We start from the raw sequence: 15000 nt of genomic DNA, 5'->3' as shown, positions 1-15000 counted from the left end.
AGACCAAAGTGATCTGTGTGTTTGGTGGTTGTGAACTGAGCGATCATCACAGCACGTCCAGTCTGAAATACCAGCTGATGGCCGAGCTCACAGCTGATGGCCTCAAGATAGCAATACTCCCAGAATGCACCTGAACACACCTCCCTGTAAGACCAGCACGCCCAGAATGCACCTGAACACACCTCCCTGTAAGACCAGCACGCCCAGAATGCACCTGAACACACCTCCCTGTAAGACCAGCACGCCCAGAATGCACCTGAACACACCTCCCTGTAAGACCAGCACGCCCAGAATGCACCTGAACACACCTCCCTGTAAGACCAGCATGTGTGTGGAATCCCAGAAAAAGTGATTTTTTTTTTTTTTTTTACACAATATGGGCACTTTAACAGTTGATAGTGAAAAACAGATGAAGGAGGCGAGAGAGGTTTCCCACGATGCTGACCCAGAAGAGACTGACCTGCCGGTGGTGGGCCGCGATAGGCTGAGCCGCTCCATGACAGGCAGGTACAGAGAGTCGGGCATCTTGTCACTGCGACACGCCTCGATGCTCAGATACTTGAATATGTGAACTTTCCCTTTTATACAGATCTGGGAAAAGAAAAGAAAAAAATGAGGATTAGATAGATAGATAGATAGATAGATAGATAGATAGATAGATAGATAGATATACAGACAGATAGATAGATATACAGACAGATAAATAGATAGATATACAGACAGATAGATAGATATACAGATAGATAAATAGATAGATATACAGACAGATAGATAGATATACAGATAGATAAATAGATAGATAGATATACAGACAGATAAATAGATAGATATACAGACAGATAAATAGATAGATATACAGACAGATAGATAGATATACAGACAGATAGATAGATAGATATACAGACAGATAGATAGATATACAGATAGATAAATAGATAGATAGATATACAGACAGATAAATAGATAGATATACAGACAGATAGATAGATAGATAGATAGATAGATAGATAGATATACAGATAGATAGATAGATAGATATACAGATAGATAAATAGATAGATATACAGACAGATAGATAGATATACAGATAGATAAATAGATAGATAGATATACAGACAGATAAATAGATAGATATACAGACATATAGATAGATAGATAGATAGATAGATAGATAGATATACAGATAGATAGAATAGATAGATAGATAGATAGATAGATAGATAGACAGATAGACAGATAGATAGATAGACAGATAGATAGACAGATAGATAGATAGATATACAAACAGATAGACAGATAGATAGATAGATAGATAGATAGATACATAGATAGATAGACAGATAGATAGATATACAGACAGATAGATAGATAGATAGATAGATAGATAGATAGATAGATAGATAGACAGATAGACAGATAGATAGATAGACAGATAGATAGACAGATAGATAGATATACAGACAGATAGATAGATAGATAGAATAGATAGATATATACAGAAGATAGACGATAGATAGATAATATACAGACGATAGACAGATAGATAATAATATTTATAGATTGATAGATAGATAGATATAGATATAAGTGTTAAGATATATAGATATAGATAAAGATAGATAGATAGATATACAGAAGAAGATGGATAGATAGATAGATATACAGAAGATAGATAGATAGATATACAGAAGATTATAGATAATAGATATACAGACAGCTGTAATGATAGATATACAGAGTAGAAGTAGATAGATAGATAACAGAAGATAGACAGATAATAGATATACAGACAGATAGACAGATAGATAGATAGATAATATACAGAATAGACAGATAGATAATAGATAGATATACAGCAAGTAGATAGATAGTAAGATAGATAGATAGATAGATAGATAGATATACAGACAGATAGACAATAGATAGATAATATACGACAATAGACGATAGATAGATTAGATTAAGCAAAGATAGATAGATAGATATAAGACAGATAGACAGTAGAAGGATATACAGACAGCAGTAGATAGATAGATAGATAAATAGATAGATAACAGAAGATAGACAGATAGATAGATAGATATACAGACAGACAGATAAAAGTAGATTAGATATACAGACAGATAGACAGATAGATAGATATACAGACAGATAGACAGATAGATAGATAGATAAAGACAATAGACAGATAATAGATAATAGATAGATAGATAGATATACAGACAGAAGATAGATAGATAGATAGATAGATAGATAATAGATAATAGATATACAGCGATAGACATAGAAATAACAGACGACATAGATAATAATAGATATATACGAGATATACAGATATAGATAGATAACGCGATAGCAATAGAAAACAGATATAGATTAGTATAGATATAAGCGATAGATAGATAGATATACAGACAGATAGACAGATAGATAGATAGATATACAGACAGATAGACAGATAGATAGATAGATAGATAGATATACAGACAGATAGATAGATAGATAGATAGTATAGATATGTATAACCATAGATAGATATATTTACGGACAGATAGACAGATAGATATACAGACAGATAGATAGATAGATATACAGACAGATAGACAGATAGATAGATAGATAGATATACAGACAGATATACAGATAGATAGATAGATAGATATACAGACAGATAGATAGATAGATATACAGACAGATAGACAGATAGATAGATAGATAGATATACAGACAGATAGACAGATAGATAGATAGACTTTTATTAATCCCCAAAAATGGGAAATAACAGTGTTGCATTAGCAAAATATCAGACACACAGCACACATACAGAGTATACATTAAATAATAGGAAACAATATACATGAAATAATAATTGAATACTACACGAGCAATATTTAAAATATATACAATTTGGAAATAAAATAAAATGTACTAACTGTTTCAATAGATATAGATGAACTTAATGTGCAAGACGGGGAGCAAAAAAGTACAACAGTTTCCCTAGTAACGATGATAGGATGTAGAAAAACCTGTTGTGCAAGGTGCATTCATGAAGTATTAAAACGTTTGATTGCCCGTGGAATGATTTCCTGTAGCGGCCCGTGCGTCATCGATGCCTCTTAGAGAAGGTGCTGACATTATTTAAGCCCCCAACGTCGACTTCAAGGCACCTAACCCTAACCGTTGCCTAATCCTAGTGCCTGGAAGACAACGTTGGGGGCTTAAAACACCTAAAAAAAGATCTAAAATACTGTTTTAGCTACTAAACAGCATGTTAGTATGGCATTTTCGGACACAGCCTTTCATGCTGCTGTAACAGACTATGCGTGTGTGTGTGTGCGTGTGTGTGTGTGTGTGTGTGTGTGTGTGTGTGTGTGTGTGTGTGTGTGTGTGTGTGTGTGTGTGTACCTGTGCAGGTGGACTCTGCAGTGGGTTGTTTTCTAACTGGAGGGACTGGAGCTGTTTCATCTTCCTGTAGCTCACCGGGATGGTCGACACCTTGTTACAGGAGAAGTCAAACTTCACCAGAGGAAGGGCAGCCAGGTCTGCAGGAGGGACACACACACACACACACACACAACACACACAGAACCTGCCTGCACACGCGTACACACAGAGACAGAAACACACACACGTACACACAGAGAGACACACATACACAGAGACACACACACACACACACACACACACAGCTACCACAGAGAGACAGAAACACACACACGTACACACACACACAGACGTACACACACACACACACACGTGCACACACAGACAGAAACACACACACGTACACATACACACACACACAGAGACAGAAACACACACACACACGTGCACACACAGAGACAGAAACACACACACGTACACACACACACACACACACAGAGAGACAGAAACACACACATACACACACAAGCACAGACACAGAGAGACACACATACACACACACACACACACAGACGCACGTACACACACAGAGACAGAAGCACACACACGTACACACACAGACATACACACGCGCAAACACAGACACACACACAAACATGCACGAACACACACACACAAGAGAACCCAAACACACAGAGACACACATTACACACACACACAGACATACCTACAGCAACACAACCACCACACAAACATGCGCAACACACGGAGACACACACACATGGCAAACCAGCCACACACAGACACACAGAGACACGTGCGCGCAAACACAGACACACACACACAGACACGTGTGCACGTACACACACACGCAGAGAGAGACACACACACACACACAAGCGCACACACACAGACACACACCCACGCAAACAGAGACACACACACATTATAATTATATTATTATTATTATTATTATTATTATTATTATTATAATACATTCATACTGCAGGCTGGTGTGGCTAGAGAGTTCTTATGAAGCCAAGTTCAACCTGTGGGAGGAACCGAGACAATAACAAACAATAATACCAGCTGCTCTTGAAACGAAAGTGCAGTGGACGCTTTCATCATGAGGACATTTAGCTTGGATGTGTTCCACATATACAAGCTAAATGTCTGCACGCACGCACGCACGCACGCACGCACGCACGCACGCACGCACGCACGCACCAAAACCACCAGCATGTTTCCCATCACACAGAACAATGGCGCTGTTGTTATTTCCAGAGGTGTGTAATTGTTAGCAGAAGACAGTCTCACAGTCTCAGCGTTTCTCCTCGTGTGAACTTTGCATTCCTCGTTACAAGTAAAATACCTGGAAATAAAAACAAGACCTGAAGGCCTAGAGAACACCTTGAGAACTGGGTCTTTGTATCCAAGTCTGTGAGACTAGAGCCTCTTTCTGACCAAGTACTTCCAGGACCGTAGTTCTAGGAACTAGTCCACTTCTAAACAGGATCTACTAGCCGGTCCCTCCAGAGAAACAACATTATGCGATCGCATAATCCAACGCACAATCAGCCGAAGTCCGCATATTGATGCACTCCTCCACGTGTCTGGGCGATGCTCTTTGGTAAAGTAAGTAAGTAAGTAAGTAAGTAAGTAAGTAAGTAAGTAAGTAAGTAAGTAAGTGCGTGAAGTGCGTGCGTAAAAGTAGTAAGTAGTAAAGTATGCGTGAAGTAAAGTGCGTGAAAGGAAGTAGGTAAGTGGTAAGTGGGTAGTGAAGTGCGTGAGTAAGGAATGCGTGAGAGTAGAGTGAAGAGTAGGTAAGTAGGTAAGAGTAAGTAAGTGCGTGGTAGAGTGCGTTAGAGTAGTGCGTGAAGTAGTGGGTAAGTGGTAAGAGTAGGTAGAGTGGTGAGTGAAGTGAGTGAGTGCGTGAAGTGAGTGAAGTGCGTGGTGGTGCGTGTAGTGGTAAGTGAAGTGAAGTAGGGTACGTGAGTGAGCGGGTAAGTGCGTGAAGTGAATGCGTGGGGAGTAGTGCGTGGTGGTGGGAGTGGTGAAGTGAAGGGAGTGGTCAGTGGTGGTGAGTGAAGTGTTGAGTGGTAGGTGAAGTGGTGTGTGGTAAGGGTAGGGTGTGTGAAGTGGTGGGTGAGTAGGTGAAGTTGGGTGAGGTGGAGTGGTGAGTGAGTGGTGGTGTGAGTGCGTGAGTGAGATGGTCGTGGAGTGAAGCGAGTGAGGTGGTGGTAGTGGGGGGGGTGTGGTGGGGGGGGGGAGGTGGGTGGTTTGAATGTAAAGGGGAAACGCCTATGTTAATTAAATATAAATTAATGTTTCAGTTAATTTAATGTTGTAAAACTAGGTCTAGGTCTTTGTATCCAGTCTGTGAGATAAGACCTCTTTCTGATCAAGTACTTCAGGACCCTAGTTCTAGGAACTAGTCCACTTCTAAACAGGATCTACTAGCCGGTCCCTCAGAGAAACAACATTATCGTCGCCAATCAGCACAATCAACCGAAGTCCATATTGATGCACTCCTCCAGCGTGTCTGAAGCGATGCTCTTTGGTAAAGTAAGTAAGTAAGTAAGTAAGTAGAAGTAGAGTAAGTAAGTAGAGTAAGTAGAGTGAAGAGTAGAGTAAGTAAGTGAAGTGCGTGGGTAAGAGTAATGAAGATGCGTGAAGTGAGTGCGTGAAGTGAGTAGTAGTGAGTGAAGTAAGTGGTGAGGTAAGTGCGTTGAAGTGAAGTGCGTGGGTAGGGTAGAGTAGGTGAAGTGAGTGGTGAGTGAAGTGGTAAGTGCGTGTAGTGGTGAAGTGCGTTGAAGTGAAGTGAAGTGGGAGTAAGGTGAGTGAGTGAGGTGAAGGTGAGGTGTCGGTGAAGTGAAGTGAAGTGCGTGAGAGTGAAGCAGGTGAAGTGCGTTGAAGTGGTGTACGTGAAGTGAGATGCGTGGAGTAGTGAAGTGGTGGTGAGTGAAGAGGAGGTGAAGTGCGACGTGTGGGAGTGAGTGGTGAAGTGAGGTGGTGGGGTGAAGTGAAGTGAAGTGTGGAGTGAGGTAGTGAGGTAAGGAATGCGTGGGGTGGTGGTGTTGAAGTGAGGGTAGATGGTGAAGGTGAAGTGAAGTAGTGGGTAAGTGCGTTGAAGTGAGTGAGGTGTGTGAGGTGGGGTGAGAGTGAAGTGGGGTGGGGTGGGTGGGGGTGAGTGCTGAGGTGGGTGCGTGAGAGTGGGTGCTGGGGATGAGGTGAGTGAAGTGGTGAAGTGGGGTAGTAGGTGAGGTGAAGTGAGTGAAGTGCGTGAAGTGAGAGTAGAGTGCGTGAGTGGGTAGTGAGGTGGTGAGTGAGTGGTGAGGAAGTGAGTGCATTGAAGTGAGTGGGATGTGGGAGTGAAGAGAGTGAAGAGTGGTGGTAGAGTAGTGAAGTGTGAAGTGGGGGTGGTGAAGTGAGTGCTGGAGTAGAGTGAGGTAGTTACGTGGTGAAGTGAGTGTAAAGTAGGAGTAAGTAGTAAGTGGAGTGAAGTGGTGGTGAAGTGGGATGCTGAGTAAGTGAGTGTGAAAGTGAAGTGGGAGTAAGAATGGTGAAGTGAGTAAGTGCACGGTAAGGTAAGCAAGTGGGTACGTGAGTAGAGTGCATTAAGTGAAGTAGAAGGTAAGTGAAGTAGGGTGCGTGAAGTGAAGATGCGTGAGTGGAATGCGTGAAGTATGAAGCAGCAGCGCAAGTAAGGTAGTGTCGTTGAGGGTAAATCGTTAAGTAAGTGCGTGAAGTAAGTAGAAGTAAGTGAGTGAAGCAAGCAAGCAGAGTGGAGTAAGTGAAGTAAGTCGTGTTAAGTAAATGCATTGAAGTAGAAGATGCGTAGTAAAGTGCGTGGTAAATCGTGGTAAGGTAAAGGGAATGGTTAACACAAACAATGTAAAATGTATATACATATGTAAAATTAAAGTGACACTGGTGAAACCCATCAACCAAAAGCTTTCCTAAATAAACATGTTTTCAGACCCTTAGCTAGCGTCACTGTTTGTCACTTATCGGCCAACGTTATATCAAAATATCTGTTCAAATACAAATATAAAAGATCTATTAATGTTTTCAGTTAATTTAATGGTGTAAAACTAGAGTCTAGGGTCTTTGTATCCAAGTCTGTGAGACTAGAGCCTCTTTCTGACCAAGTACTTCCAGGACCGTAGTTCTAGGAACTAGTCCACTTCTAAACAGGATCTACTAGCCGGTCCCTCAGAAAACAACATTATCACGATCGCATAATCCAACGCCTAATCAGCCGAAAGGTCCATATTGATGCACTCCTCCGTGTCGGAAGTGCTCTTTGGTAAAGTAGAATAGTAGAAGTTGAAAGTAAGTGAAGTAAGTAAGTAAGTAAGTAAGTGCGGTAAGTAAGTGCGTGCGTGAAGTAAGTAAGTAAGTAAGTGCGTTAGTAGAATGCGTAAGTAAGTGAAGTAAGTAAGTGAGTAAGTAAGTAAAGAGTAAGTGCGTGAAGAGTAGGTACGTAGTAAGTGCGTGAAGTAAGTGAGAGTAAGCAAGCAAGCGAAGCGTAAGTAGGTAAGAGTGAAGTGCAAGATGGAGTAAGTTAATACGTGAAGTCGTGGTAAAGAGTGCGTGAAGTAAGTAAGTGAAGTGAGTAAGTGCGTGAAGTAAGTGAAGTGGTGAAAGTGGCAAGTAGTGCGTAGTGGCGTGAAGTAAAGTGAGTGAATTAATGGTAAAGGTAAGTGCGTGGGGTAAGTGAAGCAGAAGCAAGCAGCAAGTAAGTAAGTGCGTTGGGTAAATGCATGAGTAGAGTGGTGGTGAAGTAGGTGGAAGTGAAGTGGCAAACAAGCAAGCAAGGTGAAGTGGTAGGTGGTGGGTAATCGTGAAGAAGTGCGTGAGTAAATGCGTGAAGTAGTAAAGAATAGTTAACACAAACAATATAAAATGTGTATACATATGTAAAATTAAAGGTGACATGGTGAGACCCATCAACCAAAGCTTTCTTTCTCTAAATAAACATGTTTTTCGGACCTTGGCTAAGCGTCACTGTTTGTCATAGCCATTAGCGTTATATCAAAATATCTGTTCAAATACAAATATAAAAGATCTATTAATGTTTTCAGTTAATTTAATGGTGTAAAACTAGAGTCTAGGGTCTTTGTATCCAAGTCTGTGAGACTAGAGCCTCTTTCTGACCAAGTACTTCCAGGACCGTAGTTCTAGGAACTAGTCCACTTCTAAACAGGATCTACTAGCCGGTCCCTCCAGAGAAACAACATTATGCGATCGCATAATCCAACGCACAATCAGCCGAAAGTCCGCATATTGATGCACTCCTCCACGTGTCTGGGCGATGCTCTTTGGTAAAGTAAGTAAGTAGAAGTAGAAATGAAAGTAGAAGTAAGTAGGTTAAGTAGATGAAGTAAGTAAGTAGAATGCGTAAGTAAGTGAAGTAGTGGTAGTAGAATAAGTGTAGAAGTAGATGGTAAGTAAGTGCGTTAAGTAGAGTAAGTGAAGTGAGTAAGTGGGGTAAGAGTAAGTAGAGTAAGTAAGTAGAGAGTAGAGGTAAATGAGGAGTGCGTGGAGTAAGGTGCGTAAAGTGAAGCGGTAGAGTGCGTGAGATGTGAGGTGCGTAAAGTGATGCGTTATGTGGTAAGTGCGTGGAAGTGAGGTGTGCGTGGAGGTAAAGTAAGTGAAGTGGAAGTTAGTGCGTGGAAGTGAGTGGTAAGTGCGTGGGAGTGGGTAAGTGGTGTGGAGTCGTGTGGAGTGAAGGTGCGTTGCGTGGGAGTGAAGTGAAGTGGGGTAGTGAGGTGCGTTGGTGGGTGCGTGGGAAGTAAAGGTGAAGTGAGTGGGTGAAGTGAAGTGTGGGGTGGAGTGGTGGTAAGGTCGTGAAGGGTAGTGTAAGTGGAATGAAGTGGAGTTAGGTGAGTGGAGTAGACCCGATCGACCAAAGAACTTTGCAAATGGTATGTTTTTCGGACATTGTGCGTCACTGTTTTGTCATATCGATTGGACGTTATATCAAAATATCTGTTCAAATACAAATATAAAGATCTATTAATGTTTTCCAGTTAGAATTTAATGGTGTAAAACTAGGTCTAGGGTCTTTGTATCCAAGTCTGTGAGACTAGAGCCTCTTTCTGACCAAGTACTTCAGGACCTAGTTCTAGGAACTAGTCCCACTTCTAAACGGATCTACTAGCCGGTCCCTCAGAGAAACAACATTATGGCGTATCCGCCAATCACCGGTCCCATATTGATGCACTCCTCCACGTGTCTGGGCGTGCTCTTTGGTAAAATGTAGGTAAGTAAAGTAGTAAGTAGAGTAAGTGGTAAGTGAAGAGTAGGTGAAAGTAGAGTGCGTAAGTAAAGTGCGTGCGTGAAGTAAGTAAAGTAAGTAAGTGCGTGAAGTAAGTGCATTAAGTAAGTGAAGTGGGAAGTAGGTAAAGTAGGGTAAAGTGCGTGAAGTGAGATGCGTGGAGTAGGTAAGTGGAGTAGGTGAAGTGGTGATGGGTAAGTGAGTGGGGAAGGCAGTTAGGATGCGTGGTGAAGTGCGTGGGGAAGTGAGTGAGTGGGAAGTGGTGGGGTAGGTGAAGTGTGTTGGGGTGGGGTGCTGAAGTAGGTGAAGTGGGAGTGAGGTAGTGGTGAATGGGGTGCGTGTGGTGAAGTGCTGGTAAGTAGGTAAGTGGTGAAGGTAAGTGTGTGAGTGGTGAAGTGGGTGAGTGAGTGAGGTGGTGTGGTGGGTGGTGGAGTGGGTGAGTGAAGTGAAGTGTGCGTGGGTGCTGAAGGGAGTGAAGTGAGTGGAGTAAGTGCGTGAAGTGAGTAGGGGTGGAGTGAAGAGGAGATGGAGTGAAGTGGATAGGTGAGTGGAGGTGCATGAAGTGAAGGTGGGTGGGTGGGAAGTGCGTGAAGTGAGAAAAGCGGTAGGAGCAGGGAGATGGTGCAGGTTGGAGCGTGGAGTGCTGTGAAGTGGGATGCGTGGGGGAAGAGAAGGTAAAGTGGAGGTGGTGGTAGGTAGGGTGAAGTGGCTGGTAGTGAAATTGAAGTGCGTGGGGAGTGAAGTGCATTGAAGTAAATCGTGAAGTGAAGTGGGGCTGGTCCACAGGCAAGTAAAGTATATGCATGTAAAGTGAAATTAATTGGTGAAGTATGCGTAAGGCTTGGTAAACGGTGGATGGAAAGGGGCTCGCTCAGCAGGCAGGTGGTGGAAATAGTAAGTAGAGTCCGTGAAGGTAAATATCAATGAAGTAAGGTCGTGGTAGATGAGTGGTAAAATAAGATGTTTAGTCTCACAATAGTACAAATTATTATAAATATGTTTCTTGTTTTGTGTGAACTCTTTGTATAAGTTTCCTCCTATAAAGTACGGACTGGTTCAACAGATCTCGATCTTGATTACTCGAAACAACATTATACATCCCTTATAATCTTGATAATGATCCATATTGATGCCGATGCTAATTAAAAATAAAGTAAATAAAGTAAATAAATCTGTCATCATCTCATCTGCGTCCAAAATAAATCAATAAATCATCATCATCAAATAAATCTCAAATAAAGTCTGTCGTAAATAAATCTATCAAAATAAATCATCTCATCATCCATCTCTGTCATCATCAAATCATCTCTTCATCATCTATCATCATCATCATCATCATCAAATAATCCCCAATAAATCATCCTCATCATCTATCCTCCATCCTCATCATCATCATCATCACCATCCATAAATAATAAATAAATAAAATCTGTCTAGTAACAAAATCTATCCTGTCTCTATCAAAATAAAATCTGTCATCTCCGTCATCTCATGCATCATCATCTGTCATCATCTGTCAAAATCTATAAATCTATCATCATCATCATCGTCTAATAAAATAAATATTATCATCATCATCATCTCCCCCAATATAAAGTAAATAAATAAAATAAATTATCTCATCGTCTATCATCATCAAATCTGTCATCATCATCATCAAATCTGGTAATGCGTCTCTCCCGTAAATCTATGCATCTCATCATCTCTGTCTCTAAGTCTGTCATCATCGTCATCATCGTCTGTCATAAAGTAAAGTGCAATAAACGTCCTCGTCATAAGTACAATAGAAATAAAATTACAATAAAATCATCATCGGAAATCTGATAAAATGCAAAGTCATAAATAAATCTGATAAATAAATCCTCATCCTCCTCCTCCTCCTCTCATCAACCAATGTCATCACAATAAAATAAACAATCCTTTCAAAAAAAAAAGCAATGAAATAAATAAAATGCGTCATTAAGTAAATATATAAAGTAAGTCGATAAAGTAAATCACGATAGAAATAAATAAATGAAAGTCACGATAAAAGTAAAATTAAAGTAAACCGGTAAATGGAAATAGTTAAACAATATCCGTCTTATATGTAAATTAAAATTTTAAACCTGGTGAAAACCATCAACAGCTTTAAATAAACTTATGTTTTCAGACCCTAGCTTAAAGCGTCACTGTTTGTCACTTATCAGGCGTTCTATCAAATATCCGTTCAAATACAAATATAAAAGATCTATTATAATGTTTTTCAGTTAATTTAATGAGATAAAACTAGAGTGCTTAACTTTCGCGTGTGTATAGTTTTAACTGTTTACTTTAGTTTTAACTACAAAGGCCCGAGGAACGTACAAATAAAGCTAATTTCAGTGGAAAATCAGAAACTTTTGGTGAAAAGATGATTGACCGGTTAATTGCTTCTTTTTCATCAAAGGCTTTCATATGTAATAGACATCGCGATCCATTACGTAGCGCAATTTTTGAAGTACCAAAGTTGGATAAAATGCATTCAGTCACGTTTCGCGACTATTATTGTTATCAGTATTTAGGTCTGAAGGCATCAAACTATGAATGATTTCAATAATGGAGTTTGTATACAAAGGTGTGTAATATTTTAATTTAGATTCTTTAAATTGCTCCACTTGTTATTATGGGAAGATTCCAACTACCACCCGTGGAGGGTAGCCAGGTGACATGAAAGCTCTTGGAACCAAAGGGTTTGAGGTTAAAAGTAAAGGTGGCTGCACTTTGGAGATCCTGATCAAAGAGGGACAGGGACAAGGGGATGGAGGGAGGGGGGGAGGGGGGGGAAGGGGAGGGAGGGTGGAAGGACGGGGACAGGGACGGACGGACAGGATGGGGACGGGGGGAGCGGGGGGAATGGGGACAGGGGGAGGGGGACGGGGGGGGGGACGGGGTCGGGGGGGGACGGAGGGGGGGGAGGGAGGGGGTAAGGGATGGGGGAGGGGGGACAGGGGGACGGGGGATGGGGGGGAAGGGGGGGGGAGGAGGGGGATCGGGGGGAGGGTGGGGGGAGGGGGGGGGAGGAGGACAGGGGGGGGGGGGGACGGGAGGGGGAGGGGAGGGGGGGACGGGGGACGGAGGGTGATGGGGGATGGAGGGGGGGGGGGCAGGGGGGATGGGGGAGGGGGGGGGGGGGGGGGGGGGGGGGGGGGGGGGGGGGGGGGGGGGGGGGCGGGGGGGGGGGGGGGGGGGGGGGGGGGGGGGGGGGGGGGGGGGGGGGGGGGGGGGGGGGGGGGGGGGGGGGGGGGGGGGGGGGGGGGGGGGGGGGGGGGGGGGGGGGGGGGGGGGGGGGGGGGGGGGGGGGGGGGGGGGGGGGGGGGGGGGGGGGGGGGGGGGGGGGGGGGGGGGGGGGGGGGGGGGGGGGGGGGGGGGGGGGGGGGGGGGGGGGGGGGGGGGGGGGGGGGGGGGGGGGGGGGGGGGGGTGGGGGGGGAGGGATGGGGGAGGACCGGGGGGAGGGGGAGGGGGACAGGAGGACAGAGGGGTCTTCAGAGGGGTGGGGGGGAGGAGGGCGGGCGGGTGGGGGGGACGAGGGAGACGGGTGGGGACAAGGGGAAGGGAGGGGGACAGGAGGACGGACGGAGGGAGGGGGTAACATGCGGTGGGACCTCCCACCGCTCTCCTTCGCTCCCATACTCCGTAATAAATTTTTTCTGTTGCTGGTGTCCTGCTGTACCTTTGCGTTTTTCCTCAGGTCCTGCGTCTGGTCTTTCCCTCGGAAGCCCATCCCGTAGGTCTTCCATGGGTCAGTGTCTGGTGGTTAACGGTTTGTTAATGACACATCTCGTGTTGGGTTGGGTGTCTTTTCGCTCAAGACGTTCACATAAATTGGTCTTCTCACCAGTACGATTAGGGACCGCAAAGACAGATGGTATTAGGGACACGGGTCCAAAAGACCAGATATTGGGGACCACTTCAGGTCTCAGGACAGATGAGTAGGGACCACAAGGTTATAAAGGGATTAGGTCCTATTAGGGACCCATAAAGGTCTATAAAGACAAGATAGTATTGGGGACACTAAGGTCTTAAAGACAGATGAGTATTAAGGGACCACCAGGTCTATAAAGACTTCAGGTAATGAGGGACAGGTCTCAAAAGACTGTATACAGTATTAAGGGACCACTAAGGTCTATATAAAAGAGACTTCAGATACAGTATTAGGGGACCACTAAGGTCTATAATAAAGAGACTTCAGATATAGTATTAGGGGACCACTAAGGTCTATATAAAAGAGACTTCAGATACAGTATTAGGGGACCACTAAGGTCTATATAAAGAGACTCCAGATACAGTATTAGGGGACCACTAAGGTCTATATAAAAGAGACTTCAGATACAGTATTAGAGGACCACTAAGGTCTATATAAAGAGACTTCAGATACAGTATTAAGGGACCACTAAGGTCTATATAAAGAGACTTCAGATACAGTATTAGAGGACCACTAAGGTCTATATAAAGAGACTTCAGATACAGTATTAGGGGACCACTACGGTCTATATAAAGAGACTTCAGATACAGTATTAGAGGACCACTAAGGTCTATATAAAAGAGACTTCAGATACAGTATTAGGGGACCACTAAGGCCTATATAAAAGAGACTTCAGATACAGTATTAGGGGACCACTAAGGTCTATATAAAAGAGACTTCAGATACAGTATTAGGGGACCACTAAGGTCTATATAAAAGAGACTTCAGATACAGTATTAGGGGACCACTAAGGCCTATATAAAAGAGACTTCAGATACAGTATTAGGGGACCACTAAGGTCTATATAAAAGAGACTTCAGATACAGTATTAGAGGACCACTAAGGTCTATATAAAAGAGACTTCAGATACAGTATTAGGGGACCACTAAGGTCTATATAAAAGAGACTTCAGATACAGTATTAGGGGACCACTAAGGTCTATATAAAAGAGACTTCAGATACAGTATTAGAGGACCACTAAGGTCTATATAAAAGAGACTTCAGATACAGTATTAGAGGACCACTAAGGTCTATATGACGTGAAAATACATTTATTAATCACATATTATTACGCTGTGTTAAAACAAATTCCATGACGACTTTTCCAAAACTTTCCGGGTCTTTTTATGTTTCCAAAACCTTTCCAGGCCTGGAATTTGCATTTTTCAAATTCCATAACTTTTCCAGGTTTTTTCAAAACGTATGAACCCTGAAACTCATTCTTTGTATATCTTTACAAATATTCCCCTGAAAAAGCCTTATCATGTTTTAATATTACATGGGATGCTCGACAGACCCTTCTATCACACACTGAGACCAGAGACAACCATCATAAGTCACAAAACAGACTCT

General features: G+C 42.9%; 1 protein-coding gene across 1 annotated transcript in view; it reads right to left on the bottom strand.

The window, feature by feature from the left end:
- Positions 1-15000, bottom strand: part of LOC120551576 (leucine-rich repeat and calponin homology domain-containing protein 1-like) — a gene marked incomplete at its 5' end in the record, with an annotated part of 18014 nt that overhangs the window by 1582 nt on the left and 1432 nt on the right. Inside the window, 2 exon segments of the mRNA XM_039789064.1 lie at positions 408-591; positions 3406-3542. Coding sequence (XP_039644998.1) covers positions 408-591; positions 3406-3542 — 321 coding nt within the window.

Source organism: Perca fluviatilis, chromosome 21 (assembly GCF_010015445.1).
Source record: "Perca fluviatilis chromosome 21, GENO_Pfluv_1.0, whole genome shotgun sequence".
Taxonomy (NCBI): Eukaryota; Metazoa; Chordata; class Actinopteri; order Perciformes; family Percidae; genus Perca; species Perca fluviatilis.
Note: the sequence above shows the minus strand (reverse complement) of the source record. Positions and strands in the feature narration are given on the sequence as shown.